At 48.1% G+C, this 24105-nt stretch overlaps 1 protein-coding gene across 1 annotated transcript in view; it reads left to right on the forward strand.

Annotated features, from left to right (window-relative positions):
* The window catches only part of FRMPD1 (FERM and PDZ domain containing 1), a 46769-nt gene extending 25546 nt beyond the window's left edge, over nucleotides 1–21223 (forward strand). The window contains exons 6-15 of the mRNA XM_060101504.1: nucleotides 1376–1471; nucleotides 5804–5929; nucleotides 7004–7123; nucleotides 7969–8105; nucleotides 9120–9246; nucleotides 9390–9485; nucleotides 11480–11662; nucleotides 12475–12622; nucleotides 15021–15827; nucleotides 18812–21223. Of these exons, the coding sequence (XP_059957487.1) occupies nucleotides 1376–1471; nucleotides 5804–5929; nucleotides 7004–7123; nucleotides 7969–8105; nucleotides 9120–9246; nucleotides 9390–9485; nucleotides 11480–11662; nucleotides 12475–12622; nucleotides 15021–15827; nucleotides 18812–21195 (4224 nt within the window). The 3' untranslated portion in view covers nucleotides 21196–21223. The remainder of the gene's footprint in view (nucleotides 1–1375; nucleotides 1472–5803; nucleotides 5930–7003; nucleotides 7124–7968; nucleotides 8106–9119; nucleotides 9247–9389; nucleotides 9486–11479; nucleotides 11663–12474; nucleotides 12623–15020; nucleotides 15828–18811) is intronic.
* The last annotated feature ends 2882 nt before the right edge of the window (nucleotides 21224–24105 follow it).

The following is a 24105-nucleotide window of genomic DNA, read 5'->3' on the forward strand; positions in this document are numbered from 1 at the left end:
CATGTACTAATTGGTGGCTTTGTAAATTGATCTAATCTCTGGGAGTAGAAGAAAACAAAACTTAATGAATGCCATAAAAGTGGGCCAAGGATCACATTCTCATTAATTTAAGTTTATAAAATAATTTAAATGCAAAAATCCATGTAGTTAAAGATATCTGTTTTACTGATAGATAAATTGCAAATATTTTGAAAAAATGTTAAATGTCTAGGGCAGAGGAATGGTTAAAGAAATTCTGATATTCCAACTCAACAGACTCTTTATAAGTCCATTAAAATTATAAACATTAAACCCACATGAAGAAGTGTATATGTGTTGAGTAAAAATGCACATAGAATCGTGCATGTTCTATTAGTGTGGCTCTCTAAAAGCTATTTACAGGTATAGATAAAAATGGGAAGAAGCCTTAGAGAAAAGCCTTAGTTATGTGATGATGTTATGGATGTATTTTTTGGTAAATCACAAATAATAAAGTATCAAGGAAAGCATGTCATACTTGGGAATTCCAAAGATTAAGATTTCTAAATACCCTAAACCAGAATAGTGAGATGACAACATGAGCGATGTGAAATCCCTCATCCCTGACTGAGTGTGAAATGGCACTGGGATATGACCATATTCCTTTTTCTTCCATAAACGTACTGTGGTTTAAAAAAAAAATTCTGTAGAGTGATGAATGTGAGTCTTGTTTAAACGATACAAGTGGCCTTATATTTAAAAGATACAAAATTCTCATCTGAAAAAGACTGTCAGGTTTTTGAAAAAAGATGGTAAGCTTCTAACCCAGGTGGGCTTTGTATCCAAACTCTTTGCAGAGATTAGAGTTGGGGGCAGTGATGGTTGGGATGAGTAGAGACGGAGAGCAGCCCTCTGCCCTTTGGTGTTGCTTTACTGTAGGGAATGAAGCAGTAAAATGTTGAGGCGGCTCTGAGGGAGCATCCTACCCCCCGTTTCACCCAACCCCACAAGGCACAGTGCAAGAATCTCAGAAAGGCCCATCTGGGACTATGTGCATGCTTGTCACCTGACTTACCAAATTTCATCCCCAAGGGAGGCAACCAGCAGTGAAGTGTCAGCTGATGGCCGCGTGACATCATACAGGCTCTCACAGTGCCGTCAGTATGCTCGTGGCAGGGCTCACTCTTCACCGTCTTCCAGTTCTAGTGGCTATCGCTGGAACAAAGCACGCCTGTATCTGTGTGGCATAGACCTCATCCACTGGAGAAATCTCCAAATGTCAAGAATCAATCTACAACGTGGTGAGGAGGTTGGGGAGAATCCTGCTCTCCTCACCAGGCAGGGCCAGGGAATCTGAGGATCTGTCACAACCAGGGACAGGGAGGGACAGTTTCAACACTACTCTTGTGTTTTCCAGGGTAATTCTCTGCTGTGTATGCCCAACGTGCTCAAGGTGTACTTGGAGAATGGACAGACCAAAGCTTTCAAGTTTGAGGCACACACGACTGTGAAGGTATTCAGAATAAACTTGAATCTCTTTCCCAGTGAGAATTTGCTGGCTCCCAGGACCCCGGGAGCATCTTGCCAGGCAGCTACCTTGGTGATCTCACAACCACCATGGTCTGAGCACCTGCAGTAAGCCAAGCACTGTGTTATCTCATTTAGTTGCACAAACACCCAGCAAGCTGGTATTTTAATCACCATCTTGCAGGGGAGGAAATCAGGGCTCAGAGAGATGAAGTACCCAATTCAACTCATAAGCTTTCACCCCTAACCACTGGGATTCCCTGCCTCTTGTATGGGACTCCACCTGCTACCCAAAAGACTAGAGTCGCTAAAATCCCAGGCAAGGTGTGCAGGCGGGTCCAGGCCCCTGTGAATTCTATTCTGGATGGAAGTCAGTTTGACTTACATTTAACAAGTTCCCCCAAAGGAGATACTCTGAGGCAGGTGGTACAAAATGAGGTAGAAAGTGGTCTCTGTCTCCCAGGAGCTTGTAGTCTAGTTGAGGGAAGATGGACATTCTTGGAACTCCCAGTAGTCCAGGGCAGGACGAAGTAAGGGCTGTAAAGAGAGGGACAAGGAAGTGCTCAGCACACAAGGGAAAGAGCACCATCTTTCCATCTGACCATGTTCTGTCCTGTCAGGACGTCAGAGAAGGCTTTGCAAAGAAGCTGGACCTGAGCTGAGCTTTGAAGTGTTTCTAGGACTTCAACAAGCACAGGTGGGGACAGGGTTTTTGAGGAGTTCGAGGATGCACATCAATCTGAAGAAGTCCCATGAACTAAGGCAGAGAGCCAGTAAGACAGGCATTGCCCAGGAAGTAGTAAACCATCCCACAGGACTGGAACACAGGCCATTTTCTCATCGGAGGAGTGGGAGATGGCACAGGCTGTCTGGGGACGGCCTCGAATGGCAGGCAACGGAGTTTGGATTTTATCCATAGACAATAAGGGATGGCACTATAGTTTCTGAACAAGGAAGCAAATAGTGTTAGAGGGAGGCACCAGGGAAGAAGCAAAGAAAGGAGTTGTTCAAACATTAAAAATCGTGTAAGTGTCAACACTGAGCCCAGCTCTTCTGATACTGGGGGAAGAGCAGGTTCAGGTGGGCAGGTGCAGCTGTAGGTACCAGACAGTAGCCAAGATACACACACACACACACACACACATGCATTTGAGTGCACACGTTCATACTCAATGCACACACATACACCAGTGTTCCCTGGCACCTCCCTTTGGCAGTTCCTAGGGCTGCCCCAAATGCCCTATTCCATTCTTATCTTGGTGTGACTGAGGAGAAGCTGGAGAAAGCCTGTCTGACCCTGGGAAGCTCAAACCCAAAGGAGGAAGGGAGGGGGGAATGGATTTGTTCAGTGTTCACTACATGTCTGGCACTTCCCTGGGTACTTCCTCGTGCACTATCTCACTTAATGCCCCCAGTAACCTTGTAAAGTGACAATTATTAACCTACTTTTCAGATGAGAACACTGGCCCAAGAGATCCCAAACTTGTCAAGGTCAGCTAGCTCCTAACTGGCTTCCAACTTGGTCTGTTGTCTCTGAACCCTGCACTGGAGGTGGCCACGCTGCCATTCTGCATGAAAGTTGTGCAAATGCGTTAGACAAGGTGTCTACTTCTGTCATCTTTGAGCAAAGTGCATTGGAATGGAGGGGATGATTTATTTAAAGTGAGTCCCCTTTTGGTGGCCAAAAAGACTTTGAGATGATTTACACACACCGCAGGGGAATTAAAGCCAAGATGACAGATGGAGTTGGCGAAATGGGGAAGGAGTTAGCTGGTATAATACTGGTTAATTTTACTTCCCTGTAGTAGCCGAATTTTTAAAAAGCAAGTCTTTTAGCTCTTTATGACAGAGAAAGAGGGAGGTATATAAACAAATCCCCAAATGGGTAAAAAAGGGAAAAACCACTGTCAGTTCATCAGTGACTTCTCTTCCCCACTGCCTTATCAAGAGAAGCAAATTTCTTACATTAGAAAACCTCTTTCTCTAAATCAAGGAAAATAACATGTCATTTGACCCAGTGAACATTTAGTGACTCTTTTGTGTGTGCCGGCAAAGCTGTTGATGATACAGAAATAGGTTATCCCGGGTCACTCCCTTAGGGAGCCTAGAGTCTTGGGGTGGGGATGGGGTGAGGAGATGAGACCTGGGGTTATTTCACAAGGAGACTGTTGTGGGTACAGTGTGCTCAGAACCAGGAAATCGGGATGTGAAAATGGTGTGGTGTGGGCTCTAGGAAGAGAGAGCTTCCAGCTGGGTGGCAAGGAAAGGCCCCCAGGATGTGATGGCCTATGAGGCCGACTTGGAAAGATGGACAGGAATGGGTCAGGAGTGGTAGGTGAAGACAGCTTCCCGGACATGTGGAATGACACCAACAAAGATCCAGTGATGGGAAAGTTTGGCAAGTATATGGGGCTTGCGAGCAGGGTACATTGGAAGAAGCAGCAGAAGATAAAGTGGGAGAAGTGGGCTGGCACCTGATACTTGAGAGCCTTGAATATTAAGCTAAGGAGTTTGGATTTGGGCTAGTGGGCCATGGGGACTACTGAATATTCTTGAGCCAGGGAGAGCATGAGAAGTACAAGGCTTAGACAAGTTTCTCTAGATCAGGGGTCAGCAAACTTGTTCTGTAAAGAGGCAGATAATATTCTAGGTTTTGCAGGCCATGGGGCTTCTGTCATGGTTACTCAACTCTGCCATTGTAGAGAATGGGCATGGCTGGGTTCCCATATAACTTTAATTAAAAAAACAAGCAGTGGACCAGATTTGGCCCACAGGTGATGGTTTGCCAACCCCTGCTCTAGATGCAAGGTGGAGGTCAGATGGGTAGTGGGGTGGGGTCCTTAGGGCACCACTCAACAAAGCCAGGAGAAATGTGTGAACTCAAGCCAAATGGAGAATGGAGAGAGGGGACAGAGTCCACTGAGGGGCTCTCCATCATGGCCAGCTCACAGTAGGCATTGAATTAATGTTGTTGAGTTACAGAAGCAGATAGACCCTTCAGGACTAAGTCACTGGCCAGCTATGGAGGGCGATGGAGCAAGTGGGAAGAGGATTCAGAACTGGGAGCTGTGAGGAGCAGGTAGCACCTGATGGTGTGGCACTTACTAAATCTGAGATTCTGGCAGGACATCTGTGATGAGTCTGTGATGATTATTTATTCACTGAGTGAAAGTTTATTGAGCATCACTGAGTGCCAAGCTTTGGGGATATAATGGAGCACAAGACAAGCAAGGTTCACATTCTGGGGAAGTTAGCATCTAGCGGGGTAAATGACAATAAGCAAGAAGACAAATAGCAGCAGCTAGCATGTATTGAACACTTGCCATCTGCCAGGTGCGATTCTAAATGCCATATATGGGGAAATTAATTTACCGCACACAACCCCTGAGAGAGGTGTGAATATTATGACCATCTTAGAGATGAAAACATTGAAGCATAGAGAGAGTAAGCACTTTGTCCAGGGACACACAGCTAGTGAGTGGAAGTCTAGGTCTAGAGCCCATTCACTTAAGTTTACTGTACTGTCTTATCTATTACTAGAGAACAGAGCTGTCGTTGAAGAAAATCATATCCAGTAGTGATGAAGGAAATCAACAGGACCTGGGACAGAGAATAGCAGGGGCAATCCCATTTAGACACAGCGACCAGAGAAGTTTTCTCTGAAGAGAAAGAAACAGCCTTGTGAAGAGTGTGGGAGGAGTGTGCCAGGCAGAGGGAACAACATTGTGAATGCCCTGAGGCAGCAAAGACCTTGTGATGACAAGCGGCCACTGTAGTGAACGAGGAAAATGTGGCATGGCAACTCTGGTGGCACAGTATTAATTATCATGTCATCCCATCAGCCCCTCTAAATAGGCATCCTTATCCTCCATTTCATAGGAAGAAACAGGTTCAGAAGCATCAGGTTGATTTCCCGTAGCTGCATAGAGAGTAGGTGGTGTGATTCTGTCTGATAAGCAGTTGATGATGCAGACTCCAGAGAGAGGATGAATCTGGAGACCTTGAAGAGAGGCATAAGGCCCCAAAGGATAGCTTCAGCCTTTCGAGTAAAGCAAGAGAGGGTGGCCGTATGGGTGGCGCTGGAGCCTTGAGGGAAGGGGAGCGGAGGGTGTAGGACCTTGAGGGGCAATGAGAAGTCCCACGTGTGGCCCGTCAAGATTTGGCTGCCTGCGTTGGCAGTGGACCCAGTCAGTGTAGGCCTTTCTCTCCCCAGCTGCACCGAGGAGCAGAGGGAAAGTGAAGGGAGTTCTCGCTGCTCTGTGCCTGAACGTGAGGGCTGGCCTGTTGCTCGGTGACCCTCATGCCTCTGTGCCTGCAGGACATCATCCTCACGGTGAAGGAGAAGCTGTCAATCCGAAGTATGGAGTACTTTGCGCTGGCCCTGGAGGAGCAGTACAACATCTCACGGCTGCACCTGCTGCACGAGGAGGAGCTCATCCAGCAGGTACCACCTGCTTCTGCTCCTGGTGGGGAGATCTGGGCTGGGCAAGCTGCACGCCTCAGCCAGAACCTTTGGGTATAGGGCTGAGTGCATCTGCAGGTTTGATGTGCTTCCTTGTGCTAAGAAGGCACAGAGCTCACTCAGCCTGGATTTTGTATGAGGTAGGCAGGCCCCCATTTTGCAGACAAGGAGACAGAGGCTTAGAGAAGTAAGGTGACTTACTCAAGGTAACACAGCCAATAGATCTCTATCTTTTGCTTCCAATTCTGATGACCTTCCTCTGAACCTGCTGCCTTTGAGACGTCAGGGAAGCATCTGTTGCTGTGTCTAAGCCCTTTTTGTGAGACTTGCCCTTGAGCTCGTCCTTGACGGCAGGACAGGGCTAACACAGTCAGTCCACCTGTACCACTCAATCTTTCAGCCACTCAGTGATTTGTAATACCAACTTTTTAAAGCCAAACACAGGTCAGTTCCATAATTTTTAAGAAGAGAAACAGCATGAGCAAGGCATGAGCTCATGGAAGCCGCTCTGAGCGTTCTTCACTGCAGATGAATTCCTACCATGGTCACTCATCTTCTAATACTGCTGCTTACAAACTTTTTTTTTAATCACCTCTGTTCCATTAGCATTGGAAAAAGAAATCAAGTTAAATCACTAAGATCGTTGAAGTGAAAAAGAAGTAAGGTACAGGAGAGAGAGAGATATATACACAGACACATAGATATGTATATATATAATGTATAATATACTATTATTTGTGGAAAAGAAAAGAATTTACATTTATAGGAGCATATATACACAGACTGTCTCTGGAACAGTATATAAGAAACCAGTTGCAGAGATTTCTTCTGCAAAGGGGTTGATGCGATCAGTGGGAAACTTTGCTCTTTTGAGCCTTTTACATTTTATACCCATGGGAAAGTTAAATTAGCGGCAAAGGTCTGCACTGACTGGGGAAGCACTAAAACTGAAATCTCTGGGGAGTGTCTTTCATTGTCTTTTTTAAAAAGTTGTTTTGTGGAATAACTGTGAGAACAAAAGCAGAAGGTGAATCGTGTCTCTCTTACGCATCCCAGGTGGTACAAAGGGAAGAGTCACATGACTACCGCTGCCTCTTCAGGGTGTGTTTTGTTCCCAAGGACCCCCTGGACCTCCTGAAAGAAGACCCAGTAGCCTTTGAATACCTCTATCTGCAGGTGACCCAGTCTGCCCTTCCTAAAATAACAGTGGTTGTTCTCCAAGGTGGCACATTGGGTTATTTTGAACATGAGCTCAAGGCAATTAAGCAGCTCCCTGGTAGGGATTATCTTTATCTGAGGGAGAGTGGGCCTGATTATCCCTCAGCATTCCTTTTTATGTCACTGTGTTGCTATGTTAGGAGATTTGCAATATATTAATGAAATTAAGGCTTAGTCCTCAATGTAGATGACACATTTTCTAATACCATTTAGGATCTTTAGAGTTACAGTTTTTATTGCTAAAAGGGGCATTAGTACTTCAGAGCCTTACTTCAGAAATGATGAAACTGAGTCTTGGAAAGGTCACATAATTTGCCTGGGTTACCCATTTGGTGGTGGAGCCAGAAATGGGTTCCTTGATCTCCCAGCCTGGTGTTCCCCCTGCTCTGCTTCCTTAGGTGAGGTTTATTATGTCATTTTTATTCTGATGAAAAAATCATTTGGGAGACATCACCATTTTACCGATGAGATAACTAGGTGTATTGACTTGCCCAAAGTCTTATAAAAATGGTGGCAGCAAATAATAACAACAGCAGCAGTACTTTATATTTGAATAACACAGCGTCCCTATACCTGCTTTCAAATGCATTATCTAATTTAAACCTCAGAGAAGCCATATAAGGTAGATGTGACTGTCCTCATTTATCAAGGGGAAGTACCAGTGCACAGATAGTCTTAGTCAAGTAACCAAGGTCACACAGCCCAGAATTGGCAGAGCCAGGTCCAAAGCTGCCTTTCACCTGAGAGAACAAGGAACACAATCTGTTCTTGTTTCCCAGTTCCTCTGATCTAATCTCTCCTAGAGCTGCAGCGATGTGCTCCAGGAGCGCTTTGCCGTGGAAATGAAATGCAGCTCTGCGCTCCGGCTCGCGGCCCTGCACATCCAGGAGCGGATCTACGCATGTGCCCAGCCACAGAAGATCTCTTTGAAATACATAGAGTGAGTGGCAGGGGACTTCTGTGTCCCGCCAGCAGCAGCTGTGTTGCATTTGTAACTTGGCTGGCCCTGGGCCAGGATGGCCAGATTCACAGAAAGCTGATAGTCACCTACCTACCCATCTGTCTGTTGTCTTCCCATTCATTTCCCTCTCCACCCTGTCCAACCCAGCCTGGCTTCCCCAGATATCAGAACCTGGCTGCTCCCTCTGGGGCAGAAACCACCTCCAGATGGAATGACACAGGATCCCTTTGTAATTTCCCAGTTCCTGGGAGGATGTCTCGGGAAATCAGTTGACAACTTCAGCATAAAGCTCTTCTGAGGGCAGGAATGCCTTGAAAATTCATTTGGTGTGAACCAATCATGTTGCATTAGATTCCTATTAGGGTAGTTTCAAGTCCTGAGGTTCTGATACCTCCTGATTCTCAGCTTAAAATTTCACCTTGCTCTGTGTGGTGTCACCCCGATTTGCTAACCTCTTGCCTGAGCATCAAAATTGGATGGGGAATTATATTTTAAAAAATAAAACAAATCCTTGGCCTTACCCCTGATATACTAGGTCAAATCTCTAGGGAGTGGTACCTGAGAACCTGTATTTTTAATGAGTTTGTTGGGAGGTTTTGAGGTTGTTAGGCTAGCATCATTCTGGAGCATGGCCTCAGGGATTCACAGGTGCTATGTGTTGCCCCATGAGAGCATGCTATACAGGTGTGATGAGTATTGAGCTCCTAGAATGATCATGGGGTTTAATTCCTGAATGGCTTGTTTTTGTGGAGTGTGTGTGTGTTTGAATCGAGGGATAGATAGATAGATAATTACACAAATACACACACACTCTTCATGTATATATTTACATACACTTCACAAAACCAGCCATATATATCTTCTGCTGAGAAAGAAGCTCATAATTACAGTATTCTTAGAACACTAAGTACTGAATCAAATATAATTATGCTCTTCATTAGAGTCAAGTACACTGTAAAAATGGGCCTCCTTGTCTCCAATGTCTTTTGGCAGGAAGGATTGGGGAATAGAGAACTTTATATCTCCAACTTTGCTACGAAACATGAAAGGAAAAGACATCAAGAAAGCCATCAGCTTCCACATGAAGAGGAACCAGAATTTGCTGGAACCCAGACAGAAGGTAATGTAGCCACGGCCCCTGTCGATCACACAGCTGTCTGTTGTGAAACCTCAGGGAAAGAATTTTCAACATTGACTGCATTTTAGACAAATGAAAACTCTGACTTCAACAGTCTTTTTCATTTTCTTTTTTCCTTACTTAAGCAACTTATTTCTGCTGCCCAGCTACGTTTAAGTTATCTACAGATCCTTGGGGAACTCAAGACATATGGTGGGAAAATCTTTAATGCTACTTTAATGGTATGTATTAAAGAACTGTGGGGTCCTACCCTTATAAAGGTTGCAAGAGGTTCTCTGACGATCAATGTATCTTTTAGCCTAAAATTCCTGAGGACTGGGTCATGGACTAGAATTTGTTTGGGAAACTAAATATTATGCCATTGGGGAGTGTCTGTCAAGCCATTGCTTAGAGCCAGCCCTCGGACAGATGCTGGGGGAGGCAGAGCTGAGTGAGATGTGATTCCCACCCTAAAATGATGGAGCAAGGCACCCAACAAGACAAAGAAAAGCCACAAGAGGCACAGGACCATTGCTGTGGGGTTTGATGACAGAGGCCACCACTGCTAGCTTCAGGTTGAGTGGGGAAGAAGGGGTTAAGGAAAGGCAAGAAGGTTGGATTTGGCCAGATTTCAGTACAGAGGAAAGGCGTTTTGAGGGCAGGGTACTGTAAGAAGTTTACCCTGGAGCTTTGGGTATATGAAGGTAAAGAGGAAAAAATGGAAATCATGAAGGAAAGATAAGAATGTTAGACTGACTGTCATGCTGGGGCCACGGTTGTTCAGAAGAAGGGAAGAAGTAAGGGGTGGAAGGATGAGAAGGGAAAAGAGAAGCAAAAGAGCCCCCTGCTGTGTTACCCATTCCTCCCCTGGCCTGCTTTTTGGAGCCTAGGCCTAGAGCTATGTGCTTTGCGGCAGTCAGTGATGGGGGGTGTGGCCTAAGGGAATTCTCCCTCACCACTCAGTCAGCCCCAGAACTCTCCAGCACAAAGCCAGACAATTTACCAGTTTTATATATATATAAATATTATAATAGCAAAACTCCTTTCAGTGGATTTGGTGTGCCTCTCAGTCATTTACAGCAGTGATGGGTCAATTTAATCAGACTGCTGACCTAACAATGTAAATGGAAAAAGGAAATCAGTGTTTTGACAGAAAGGAAGAGCATCAGATAGTCAGAGGAAGGGAAAAATAGATTGAGTCTTTGTACAAGTAGAGGACTAAATGGTAGAAAAGAGACTAGATCACAGCAAGGAAACTTGCAAGTACAAGAAAAACTACCCACTTTTCCCAAGGGCTAAACCTGCCCTCTGCCAACTGTCTAGGTCCCGTCCCCAGCTCCTCTTTACCTTTCCTGTCTAAGGAAAGAGCTGGTAGTGGGAGGAGAAACCAACCACGTTGAACTGGCTCAGGGTGCTTGCTGGGCACTGGGGGTTACAAATGTAGATACATGCAGACTCTGTTGTCAGGGACCTTAGCATGGAATATGACTTAAATACAAAAAATTACAGTAAGAAGTCTTACCTCAGTGCTATCAGAGAAGTGCAGAGGATATGGTGTGAAAACAACACAGAGGAAAAGGACTGTTGTGGTTTGAGGAGCAGGTCAGGCCGATGTTTTCTGTAGGCAGTAGGGTTTTTTGTTTGTTTGTTTGGTTTGTGGTACGTGGGCCTCTCACTGTTGTGGCCTCTCCCGTTGAGGAGCACAGGCTCCGGACACGCAGGCTCAGCGGCCATGGCTCACGGGCTCAGCCGCTCCGCGGCATGTGGGATCTTCCCGGACCGGGGCACGAACCCGTGTCCCCTGCATCGGCAGGCGGACTCTCAACCACTGCGCCACCAGGGAAGCCCCAGCAGTAGGTTTTGATGGAAGCTTTTAAAGAAGGGTCAGGGTTTCAGTAGATAGTGATGACAGGCAAGGGATTCCAAGAGGAGGGCACAGCATGAATATAGGTACATAGGTGTGAAAGTATATGGTTGTGTTTATGGAACAGGTCAAAGTCCTGTGGTTTGATTCTCTATTGTGAAGTGTATTGTGGGAGATAAAGTTATACTTAATTTATCTGTAGATGGGGCCCAGGTTAGGCTATCACCTAACTTGGTAGTCTAGAGGAGTGGTGGTGAGGACCTGAAATAAGAATCAAGGGGTTTGCAGAGAGAGGTATCATGTCCTACATGTATAATGTATTTTTTCACTAGCTTGTGAATGGAAACTAATTCTCTTTCCCCCCTTCTGCAGTTACAGGATAGAGAATCCTACATTGCCCTTCTAGTTGGAGCCAAGTATGGCATTAGCCACATTATCAACAGCAAACTCAACATCATGTCCACGTTGGCAGAGTTTGCAAACATCAGTCGTGTAGAGCTGACAGAAGAGTCTGAGAAAGTGAGCATGGTCAAAGTGCATCTTCAGAACATCAAGGTAATACATGGGGAAGAGATTTTTGAGTCCAGCTTCTGGAATCTGGGGCTAAATATTCAAGGGTAGTTTATATGAGTTTGGATATTAAGAAAGTCTAATGTCCAACATTTGCTTAAGAGGTAGAATTGTCCATCCTGTCCCATCAAAGGGAAAGTGATGAACAGGGTGCATTTTCCTGGACAGGTCCTAAAAGGTTTTTTATATAAACTGAGCTGGACCATGTCCTTTCCTGATGGGTTCAGAAACTTAGATGGGAGCACCAGAGGGTTTTATTACATGCATGGGACCAGAATGGCTGCACAAGATTTTGGATGGCAGCAGTTAAAATGGGTAAATGGTGTGGGGTACTTCCTGAGCCTCTCTGGAAGGTCCTACAGTTATCCTGCCTTCCTTTGATTTAATCCCAACATGCTCAGGGCTGGTGCTTCATTCTTCTTATCCCCCTCTCCTCCTTCTCTACTCGCTCCTGCTCCTTTTCCTTTTCCAGGTCAGGTCTTGAAGGGGCCCCATGGTTTGAATGAACAGGGTAGGGTGGTTGGGATAGGGGGACAGGAGACATTGTGGAGATTGGATGGGAGGAGCCCACTGGGCACATGTGAGTGTGTGTGCATGCATGTGTGGTTGTGGGTGTGCACACGTGTGCACACTCATTTCAAGTCTTGTAGATGAGAAAATGGGACACCAGAGGGCCTGCCTGTGGACCATGGCTGGATTTAGCTGGAATCTCTCACTGGCGCCACATGGCCTTGTTGCCAGTCTTCAGACTATCCCTTAGCCCTTTATAAGCATAAGAGCTCTCTTTACCTTCAAAGGTTCTGACTTTGCTGCTGGAATCCAACAGTGCAAAAGACCTAGCCTGCCTGATTGCTGGGTACTACAGGCTATATGTCGACCCAGTTACCTCCGTTTTCCTCTGGCCGGGAAACAAACAACAGGTGCACCGGGTATCCGCTGAAGAAGGTGAGGTGCTGAGGCTTGCCCCAGTAAGGACAGGCCCATTTCACTGCCTTGTAGGTCAGGGAAGCCTAAAAGGAGGTGGTGCATTGAATGGAGCTGAGACTCCCACTCAAGTGGAAGTAAGCAGTTGATCTTTCCAAAATCCTAAATAGAGAAGCTTTCTTTGTACCTGAGAGTCCCCTAAAGCCAAAGAAGGCTATGGAAGGTCTCTGATTCCCTGTAGTATTTTCTAAAACCATCTCTAAGATCCACTGCATTTTATCTTTCTTTGCCAGTAAAACAAGATGTCACTTATTTGTTCAGAAAATACAGCTGAGGGCTTCCCTGGTGGCGCAGTGGTTGAGAGTCCGCCTGCCGATGCAGGGGACAAGGGTTCGTGCCCCGGTCTGGGAGGACCCCACATGCCGCGGAGCGGCTGGGCCCGTGAGCCATGGCTGCTGAGCCTGCGCATCCGGAGCCTGCACGTCCGGAGCCTGTGCTCTGCAACGGGAGAGGCCACAACAGTGAGAGGCCCACGTACCGCAAAAAAAAAAAAAAAAAAAAAAAAAAAAGAAAATACAGCTGACCTAGTTTCTCATCCCATTCCTGGATACTCTTTTGCATTCTCTTGAATTATAATAAAAATTCTCAACCTCACATGTTTAGAAGAAGGGGGTACCTAGAGATAGAAGGGAAAATCATACGATGTAAGGAATGAAGTAGGGGAGGCCAGATGAGATGAACATTTTCCCAGGCCAGCTCCCAGTTTCTACCAGGCTTTGCTTCAGCACTATTTTTTTTTTAATTGAGGTATAGCTGTTTTACAATGTTGTGTTAGTTTCTACCGTGCAGCGAAGTGGAGTTCCCTGTGCTATACGGCAGGTTCTCATTAGTTATCTATTTTATACATATTAGTTAGTGTATATATGTCAACCCCAATCTCCCAATTCATCCCACCCCCCTTTCCTCCCTTGGTGCTTCAGCACTATTTATGCAGCATTTTCCCAGTGGTTTGCTGATAAATGTTTAACAGCTGTCTCTGCAGGGATAAAACAAAACAAAACAGAATTCTAATTTGAAGCAATTGCCTATTTCCATGGCATAAACACTCCCACCATGACTAATTTCAAGCCCCCGATGTGCTGTCACTGAACATGAAGGTGGGGAGAGGTGCTCAGTAGTGCACCATTATATGGCATTTCCTCCATGTGGATAAAATAGGCATAAGTAATCATAGATATTGGATGAGACTAAAGTAAAATAATTAGGAAGTGAAGATTTTGTGTGCTTGTTACCTTTGTCTTTCACACAATTTATGAACAAGGGATGATACTTCTGAATATGGTCAGGAAGACAGTGCCCCATGGAGTGGTGCTGTTGTGGAGGCCTGCTGGGGGTGCAGGGCAGGTGGCAGTGGCCACAGGAGGCCTCCAGAGCAGGAGGTATTTGAAAGAGGTCATGAAGAACACGATGGAGTTAACCAGGCAAAGAAGGGAGGAGAGATCCTTTGAAGCAGAGGGGACACAATGGAGGCATGACACAAAGGGTCATGCACTGTGACAGGGTGACAAAAGTTGCTGAGGAGGGGTATGGGCCATACTGTTAGAGGGTGACCAGGCTGCTGAGGGGATCAGGGCCATCCTGTGAGAGGCCCCAACCTTAGTAGGAGAGCTTAGGTGCTTCCCTGTAGACAAGAGAAACCAAAAGAGGGTTTAAATAGAGTGTAATGTGATCAGAGAGAAGTTTAGAAGGATCACACCTGGAGGCTTACGGTGCATGAGAAATTGGAGACCTGGCTCAAGGCCCCCCCAACACTCTCACCATGAATCCCTCCCAAGTACCAGCAGTGGATGACTTTTAACTTTCCTAAAAGCCCTGTGGCACCAGTAGGTCCCTAGGCCAGGCTTCAGAATGGTGCCAGCCTAGCAGCCTCAGAACCCCCCATAAAGTTGCTAAAATACAGATTCCTGGGCCTCACTCCCTAGATATCGGACTCAGTTCATCAGGGCTAGGTCCAGGGATCTCTTCTTTTTTTTTAAATATGATTCCCTATCTGATTTTGATGCCCAGTCAGCACAACAGAGCTGAGAGTTTTAGGAGGGGCTTAGGAAACCAACTAAATACCCAGATGTTTCCATGGACAGATAGATCTCCTTGGAGATGGGGGTAATCCTGTCTCCTTTAGTGGTTGTTCAGATAGGTGTGGGAAAGGAGACTTGACACTCTGCGGAGAACATGGAATTTGGAGTCCCATGGACCCTGTGTCAGTCAGTGTAGCATGATCTGGGCCTGTCACCCTTCTGAACCTCAGTCCTCTCATCTGGAAACTGGGAGGGCAGGCAGAGAGGGGGCGGGAGGACACATAAGCATCTGCCTGTCCCCAAATGCTGTTTTGTAACCCTTGGTGTCTCCTGTGTTGCAGGCTACGAATCCAGGGCATGCAGTGACTCCGAGGAGTCCTCTGAAGTAGACTGCGTGTTGGAGCCCCTCCCTGACAGACACCTGCTGAAGCTGGGCCCCTGCAGACCACTTGTAGAAGAGGAGCAGCCTCCTGGGGACAGCTCCATGCCTGAGGTGGCCGAGGAAGGCCCAAGCACCTGCGGGGCCAGCAGCAAAACAGACAGTGCTGAGTCTGAGGCATCGGACTCGGCCAACACTGAGAGCCGAGGCTGCAGGACCAGTGGCTCAAGCGAGTCCACGGATGCCCTGGAGGAGGATGACCTGGATGCCTGCTCCTCCAGCAGGTCCGGCTTCTTCCACCTGAGCTCAGTAGGCTTCCCAGAGAGTCTTGATTCTGACAGCCAAGAGGAGAGAAGTAGGATCGAAACCAGTGGCTTTCTCTGTCTCCTGGACCTGGCTCAGAGAGCCAACCCTGAGTGCCAGAAGACAGAGTTTTCTGAGAGTCCCGATCCTGAGACCTTCAGCTGGGGACCAGAACTGAGCGCGGTCAGGCTGGACCCCAGGATGTACGAGGGCAGCCAGATTGACTACTACAACCTGTGCACCAGTGTCTCCCCCGCCAGCCACCTGAGCGACAGCTCGGACAGCACAGCTTCCCGGCAGGGTCGGGGCCTGGCAGCCTGGGCCCAGCAGGGCGGGCCTGAGGCCCAGCCCAGCTCCACGCTGCAAGCGCTGGCCCTGTGCCTGCCGCTGGCCTTGGAGGATGGCAGTTCGGATGAGGAATACTATGATGCAGCTGACAAGCTCACACCCCCAGATGCCTTCTCAGGTAAGCCCTCCCTCGCAGGTCTGCGGATTGTGCAGGCAGCTCCTCAGTACCCACCGGGGGCAGGGGCCAAGCTTGATGGGAAAACAGGTAGGTAAAGCACGGTCCTTGTTCTCTTTTGAGGTGGGCCAGCTGGGCTCAGTGGATCACATTACGGGCATCCCGACTTCAAGTAAGGGCTACAAGGGAGGTTCAGAGAACTGTGGGCAGGCGGAGATGGGTGGCATTAATTCAACAGTGGGAATCAGGGAAGGCTTCCCAGAAGAGGCAGCAAGTGGGCCAGGCATTGTAAGATGGACAGAATTTACACAGAAAGAAAAGGGTTTGACAGCCCAGCAGAGGGAAGCAGCTGTGCCACTGTTGACCCCAAAGCTTTAAATGAGGCCTTGAAACAAAAAGAACCTAACTGGGGGCTTCCCTGGTGGCGCAGTGGTTGAGAGTCCGCCTGCCGATGCAGGGGACATGGGTTCGTGCCCCGGTCCGGGAGGATCCCACATGCCGCGGAGCGGCTGGGCCCGAGAGCCATGGCCGCTGAGCCTGCGCATCCGGAGCCTGTGCTCCACAACGGGAGAGGCCACAACAGTGAGAGGCCCGAGTACCACAAAAAAAGAAGAAAAAAAAAAAGAACCTAACTGACAGGCTGTTGGTGGCCCTGAAGGGACCCAGACATAAGGCAGGGGGATCATGTTTCTTTCAGGATCCTCATCCCTTCCTCCACAAAGATTGTGGGGTGTCTTTCCACACAGAATGACTTCCTAAGCTGACCTGAGATCCTTGCGGGACATTTACACACACACACACACACACACACTCTCTCTCTCTCTCTCTCTCTCTCTCTCACTCTGCACTCTGAAGAAAAAAAATGGAAAATAGCACACAGACATTAGGGGTGACCTACTAAGAGCTGGGGAAGCTGCAGCCCTTTTCTTTGTTCCAGCCCTTTCCTGTTGCTCCCTGCCCTCTAGTGGTTTCCCGTTGCTCGTGGGAGAAAGGCTAGCTTCTTGGCAGCCCCTGCAAGGCTTCTTGAGGCCCTCTGTGACATGGCCTCTGCCTGTTTCTCTCCTTCCCCCTGAGCCCTCTCCATGCATTCCTGCCACACAGACCTCCTTGCCATTCTTTAAAAGTGCCCAGCTCTTTTCTACTTCCAGCCTTTGCACATACTGCTCTTTCCACCTGAAACGTTCCTCACTCTGATCTTTGGTTGCTGATGCCCATCCATCTATCAGGCCCCAACTGGAAATTCACTTCCTCTGGGAATATTAACCAGACTGCCAGGACTAGGGCAGGTTTCCCCATCCCTGTCACACACCCTGGGTGCTTCCTGCCTGGCACTTAGCACTGCCTGTAGTTGCATATTTATTTGTGTGATTTTTGTATTGATGTTTCTCTCCTTCACTAAACCGAAAACTCCTTTGAGTGTGGGAACTGTGCATTTCACACTCATCTCTGTGTCCTGGCACATAGTGCCTGGCGGTTGCTGCTAAATGGATAAATGAATGCACTCTCCACCATCTACCTTGACTTCATTAACTGACCTAGAAACCTATGGCCAGATTGTGCCCTGCTTCCCACAGAACCCAGCCAACTGCCATCCATGCCCCCAGCCTTGCCCTTCTGGGTCAGCCATTATGCTAGAGGCAAGATGGGTGTGAGACAGACCATCGGTCAAGGCCTTCCTTTATGGGAGTCCAGTCAGGGATATAAGGTCCACACTGGACACTCCCTCTTTTACAGAGAGCCAGTGAGGTGCTGGGGAGACAGCCCAGACCTGGGACTCCTGAGCCTGGGGTCTGGTCTGGCCCCTGACTCAGTGTGGGAGCCTCTCCCTTTTTAGGCTTCAGAAACACCCTTGGTCAGTGGCTGTAGGTGGCCTAGAGCGGCAATTCCAAAACGTGGCTGGAATTCCAAAACATCGAAATCACCCAAGGGACCTGGTTAAAATACTGTAAATTCCTAGATCCCAGCCTCAGAGATTCTGATTTAGGAGGTCTGAGGAGCAGCCTAGGATTTGATGAAGTTTTTAATAAAGTTCAGCCAGGGTGCAAAAAACTGATCTGAGTCTAAGAGCCCTCTGATTCTCAGGTGCTAGCCTGTGATCTTAATTCCTTCTGGCTGATTCCCAGGACTTCTTCACAAAAGTGAGTCTCCTTGCAGAAAGATCCATCCTGGTATGTGCAAGACCCCTCACGCCCATGACTGAGAGTCACAGCCACTTTTTGTCAAAAGAAAGCTCGCTTGGGACCCTCACCCATGTAGTGACAATCATAACAATGACAGCACTGGATTCCTTTAGTGAACACCCATTAGGCACAGGCCTTGTGCTAGGAGCTTGATCCATACTAAGTCATCTAACCAGCATGGCAGTGCTGATCGACACCACTGTTACTGACTGGCTTGGGTTAATGTAAGCACAGAGAGAAGGTGTTGAAAGGATGTAAGATAGCTTAGAGGATTGCCAGCAGAGGTGAAGACCTGGTTCAGACACAGGCAGCAACCAGATCAGGGGGTGGGGTAGCAGGATTCTTCATTGTACTGTCAGGATACTGTGGCTGCAAAGAATGGGCTCTACTGTTTTTTGTGTGTTTTTTTTAAATCAATGTGTTTGAGTTTGAAATTTTAGGAAATTTTGTGACTGACTTTCTGGGTCATAAATCTGACCACTTGGCTGATGTGGATAGGGCCCCTTCATTAATAGTTCCAGCAGACTGTAACCACTGGGGAGATGTCATTCCCCAAAAGGAAGTTGGGGTACTGTGACCAAAAGATAAGGCAATGGATCTTGGGCAACCAAGAACCAAAAAAGGTCTACCACGGTGATCATCCCCATCTTTCAGAAGAGGAAATTGAGGAGCTCAAGATTTAACGTGCCCACGGTTACACAGCCCAGCCAGGATTTGAACCCAAGCAATCCTGAGTCCTGAGCCCAAGATCTACAAGTCTCTTTGTTTTTCTGCTTTTCATGTTCTTTTTCCTTTCTTGGTTCTCAGGGCTCAGAGCTGCTTCTGCTGCAGAAGCCAGTGCCACAGGCTCACAGAATAAGGCCAGCACTTGCAGCCCTGAGGACAGCCTGAATCCTGGACCAGGTGGAAGAGAGCCAAGCAGAAGGGGAGGAGTGAAGAGGTATGCCAAGACCCTGAGGAAAAGAAGGTCTTTCCTACAGACCAACTACACCTGTCAGGTCTCATTTCCCCTGATGCCATCAGCCTCCCTGGAGAGCGTGGACGACGTGTGCTACTATGACCGGGAGCCCTACCTGGCCCTCAGTGCACCCTCCCCAACTGTGTCCTGTCTGCAAGATGTGCAGGGTGAGCCTGGCCTCCTGGAGACCAAGGCCCTGGGGCTGCTGGCTCCCCTGAGGGAGACCAAGAGCAAAAACCCAGCCTCCCGGGCCATGGAGATGGAGCCTGAGACCATGGAAACCAAGTCGGTCATCGACTCTCGAGTGTTTTCTATTTCTGCCATTCGCCTCCGGATTGACCCCAGCCATAAAGAGAATTCACGGATTGCCCCTCTGACCGCCAGGGTTGCCAGTTCCCCAGCAAACACTCCTCACAGTCCCAACCCAGGCTCATCTGGCCCAGATACGGCTCAGGTAGGGCTTCCCCAGACCTCATCTCCATTTCAAGACTCGGATGGCAGTGCCCCCCGAGAACTTGCCATGGAGCTTGGGGACAGCACCCCCTCCCTCTCCAGTGCTGAGTTGAACCCGGACAGAATCTGCCTGACCATCAGCCCAGGGCCACATAATATCTCTCAAGGAGACACACTAGAGCTGGGAGGAGTCCAGATAGAAAGAGGACTGGGATCTCTGTTTACAAATCATATGCAAGAAACTGCCCCCCAGGACACAGGGTCTCTGTTGTCTCCTCAAGACAGGCCTAGAAGTGGTGAATGTGGAATAAATTCAGAAGAGAAGATGGCTTCTTTCCCTACGAAGGAGGAGCAGCAAGGACAACTATCTTTGGAACGTGATAGAGAAGTTACAAACAAAAATGGCACCAACTTATTTCGTGATGAACCTGAGAAGGATCCAGGTGACCCCAAGGGTGACGTGTTGAATGCTGTCCCACAGACTGTTGGTGTCCGTGCTCCAGCTGGTGGCATGGTAGCCTCCCTCTCCTTGGAGACTCCTGTAACAAGGACTGAACAGACCCCACCACATTCCCCCAGAGACCCCCAAGGACAAAGCAGAGAAACCCCAGGCCAAGCCTGCCAGGCCCAAGAACAAAAACTATTGGCAGAGCTGGATTTAAACCTGGATTTCTTGCTTAGGAACCAGACCATTTCATCAGCTTTCCCTCTGGAGGAGGTCAAGGCAGAGCCACCTAACCATGTGATAGGGGAAGATACCACCCCTAGGGACACTCCTCAGCAGGTCTGTTTGAATCCAGGGCCTTCTCTGCCAGAGCCACTACCGTGTTCCCAAGAGGAGCCCCACTTAGAAGGTTCAAATCATGGTTCACTGCCAGAAAGCAAAGACAAAAGCCCTAGCATGTGCCTTCCTAATGAGAAGTCTTTCCTGTGCTTTGCCCCAGAAAGCTATCCTAAAGTTTCTGCCAGTCTCAGGACGGCCACATCTTCGGGGTTTGCAGGTGTGAATGAGACTGTGGCCCCTAGGACTGGGATGGAGCAGTGCAGCTGCCAGTTCTCCTATGCCACGTGCTTCCATGGCCTGCAGCCAGAGACGGAGGAGGAAGACAGGGGCCTGGAAGCACACCCCACAGCCCCCCTCACTTCACCACCCTCTGCAGGAGGCCAGCTGGCCCTGCCCTGGAGGCCTGCCCGGGCCCACAGCTGCAGCACTGAGCCCCTGTCGAGGAACAGCCACATCTGGCCAGAGTACTGCGCCAGGGCTCTGAGACAGCTGAAAGCTGCCCCTGCCAGCACCCCCGAGGGCTTCATCCAACTCACGGAGAGCTTGCTGGAATTACAGGACATTTTAGAAGCTTCCTGGGGAAATGGGAACACGCACCCTCCCGAGAAGTGCACCTGGCACTTTTCTGAAAGCCGGAGCCGCCTCTGCATGGGCTCCCAAAAGCTCCTGCTGAGCTGTCAGCACGTGATCAGAATGGACCAGTCCCCCGAGGAGATGCAGGGTGCTGTGCGTGACACCTTCCAGCACCTGGTCCAGCTGGCCAGCCTGTGCTTCCAGTTTACAGCCTGCAGCCGCTGCTCCACCCGACACAGAGAGGCAGCGGGGAACCTGAGGGATGTGGTGTACACCTACCACCAGTTTGTGGAGGCCGCTAAGCTGACCTGCGAGAGAGGCTACCATGACCTGAGTGTGAAACTCTTGGCCCGTCAGTGTACGGGCCTCACAGCCGCTGTATTCTGTTTGACCCAGAAGTTCTGGTTCTCCACTGCCCTGTGAGTGGGCCAGTTGCCCAGACCCCCTGCCCTGCCCTGGACACTTCCCTGAGCAGCTCCTACCATCCCTCTGCCCACCCCTCTCAAATGTTTATTATTTAGAGCATTCAAATAAACTGCTGCTTAATCTTTGCCTGAATCATACAGAGTGATGACAAGTTTGGGTCAAAAGCATCCGCTCATAGTTGTTCAACAAACATTCACTGGCTTATTCATAAAGATGAGTAAAGGGCTTCCCTGGTGGCGCAGTGGTAGAGAGTCCGCCTGCTGATGCAGGGGACACGGGTTCGTGCCCCGGTCCGGGAAGATCCCACATGCCGCGGAGCGGTTGGGCCCATGAGCCATGGCTGCTGAGCCTGCACGTCCGGAGCCTGTGCTCCGCAACGGGAGAGACCACAACAGTGAGAGGCCCGCGTACCGCAAAAAAAAAAAAAAAGATGAGTAAGACAAGCCTCTGCCCCTGGCCAGGATGCTCACAGGCCCTCTGGGTAGGTACAGATAAGCAGATTGCCATCAGTAATATGTGTACCCTAGGAGGAGCATACCCTGCGAGTGTGGAAGCAAGAAGTCACAAACTGTCCCAAGAAGGCAGGGATGAGGGAGGAAGGTGGAGTCACTGAAAAATTGGCTTGACTTCTCATATCACACTGATTTGGCAATAACCTCTGCAAATAGGAGTGAATACTTGGGATATTTGATAGATTCCACCTTCACAAGTTTTGGTTTGCAGCACCTGCGCCTGGAGGCCTGGTATTCTTGGAGGCCTCACTGCGATAAGCATAGGTTGCCACTAGGTGGCAGTAAGCACCTTAGTTGCATGGCCCCCCATATCCAGGTGTGTGCTCTGTGCTTTACCTGAAATTGATTACACCCTCTATCCGTTTTAAATATCTAAAAAGGCAAACATTAAAACCCTGAACTAGATTTGCCTTTTAAAGAATAATATTAGAGCAAAAGAAATATATTCAGTACCTTTCTCACTAATTCCAGTAGAGCCACTTAATCTCTGTTAATCTTGGTGGGACCTTGGTCGGACATGCTACTTAACCTCTCAGTGCTTTGGTTTTCTCTTCTGAATATTGGGGATACTAGTGCCTGCTTTGTAGGGTAGAAATCTAGTAAATACTCAATAAAAGTTAGTAATAATCCCCAAAGTTTATGGATTCTTCTCCTAGTCTGAAACCCTTCCTTGCATTTTGTTTTCAGACTCCAGGAAAACTGACCTGAAGACAGTCTTGGGAGGCCTTTTTTCCCCTGGCTTTTCTGTCCAGGCAAAACGTGGTTTAGACACTCACTTTGGGCTATCAGAGTTTACTCAAGGGGTCCTTCTGGGGCTCCTGATCAGTTGTGGGCTCAGTGGTTCCTCTGCAATTTGTCTCCTCTAAAGCTCCCTTATTTCTCTCCTTCACCCAGCAAAAGCAGGGCAAAGATGAGGGTGTTAAGTGACATACCCAAGCTCTTGCCAATCAGAAGGAAAGCAATATTTGGGGAGAAGAGAAGAGAATCTACCCATCCCCTGTTACCAGTTACTTAGTAGCCAGTTAACCAGTACTAGTGCCAGGAAAAGATTTATTTTCTTAAAGGCCTGTTTCTTTTCACAGAATACTTTGAATAAAATTTAAATAAGGCTCTTGAAAACAGATTTAAAGTGATTTCATGACAATGGAAAAGAGGAACAATAGGACACCCAAATACTAAAAATTGTATGATGCTAAACAGGACTTGAATCCTTTTACTGTGTTCACAAGCTTAGGGAAGGAGCTCAGGACTTCAACTCAATCAGAGCTTGAATCCTGGCAGTGTTGTTATAGGTGCTTCTCTGAGCCTTATTTTCCCCAAATGACAAAAGGAAATAACACTAGTCTCATTTAGTGACGGCCTACAATGTGCCAGATGCCTTATTTGGATAACTTGAATACATTTTCTTATCAACACAACACCCCAAACTAGAGATTGTTATATAATACACATTCAGCATTATTGTGAGAAATCAATTCTCATGGAAGGCAGGATGGAGACTGTGAAGCCTCAGGCACAGGCACTCAAATGTTTTGTTTCCTTCTTCCTTTGCTTCCTCTCCCCTCAAATCCATTAGCTTCCTTGGGTTGCTACTGTATGGAGCCGGCATTTTTGCTCTGAGCCTCCATGAGGTGTACTAAGTCCCAAGAGTTGGGAAGCAACCCCTCATTGCTTGTTGAGAAGGCAAAGTACAGGGGGTTTGCCATGTTTAGCACTTTCTCTGAGATACACAGCTCCCTACATGAGAGCAGGACAGGACTGCCTACTCCCCAACACAAGAATCAATTGTTTAATGACTAAGAAACGACTGGATATTTACACTCCTTCATTTTTCCACCCACCATCATATTGGTGGATTTATTTCTTTAAACAAACATTTATGGTACACCCATGCCAGGGTGCCTGATGTAGGATTATGGATGTAAATAGTTGGGTGAGAATCTTATCTGCAAGGGCTCCTGGTCCAAGAGGTAAGATGACATGTAGAGATAGAGACCTACCTAAGGCATGGTGTCCTCAGGACCACCAAAGAGAACAGATAAGGTGCTGTAAGAGCTCAAAGGAGAGAAGTAATTGGGGGGTGTTGGGGGGCAGTGGTGATCAGGGAAGGCTTCCTGTAGGAGGCAGCATTAATTAGAACTAGTATGTCAAGAAGTGTTGATTGGGGACTTCCCTGGTGGCGCAGTGGTTAAGAATCCGCCTGCCAATGCAGGGGACACGGCTTTGAGCCCTGATCTGGGAAGATCCCACATGCCATGGGGCAACTAAGCCCGTGCACCACAACTACTGAGCCTGTGCTCTAGAGCCCATGAGCCACAACTACTGAGCCTGTGTGCCACAACTACTGAAGCCCACGCGCCTAGAGCCCATGCTCCGCAACAAGAGAAACCACCAC

The sequence above is a fragment of the Mesoplodon densirostris genome, chromosome 6 (assembly GCF_025265405.1).
Source record: "Mesoplodon densirostris isolate mMesDen1 chromosome 6, mMesDen1 primary haplotype, whole genome shotgun sequence".
NCBI classification, from domain to species: Eukaryota; Metazoa; Chordata; class Mammalia; order Artiodactyla; family Ziphiidae; genus Mesoplodon; species Mesoplodon densirostris.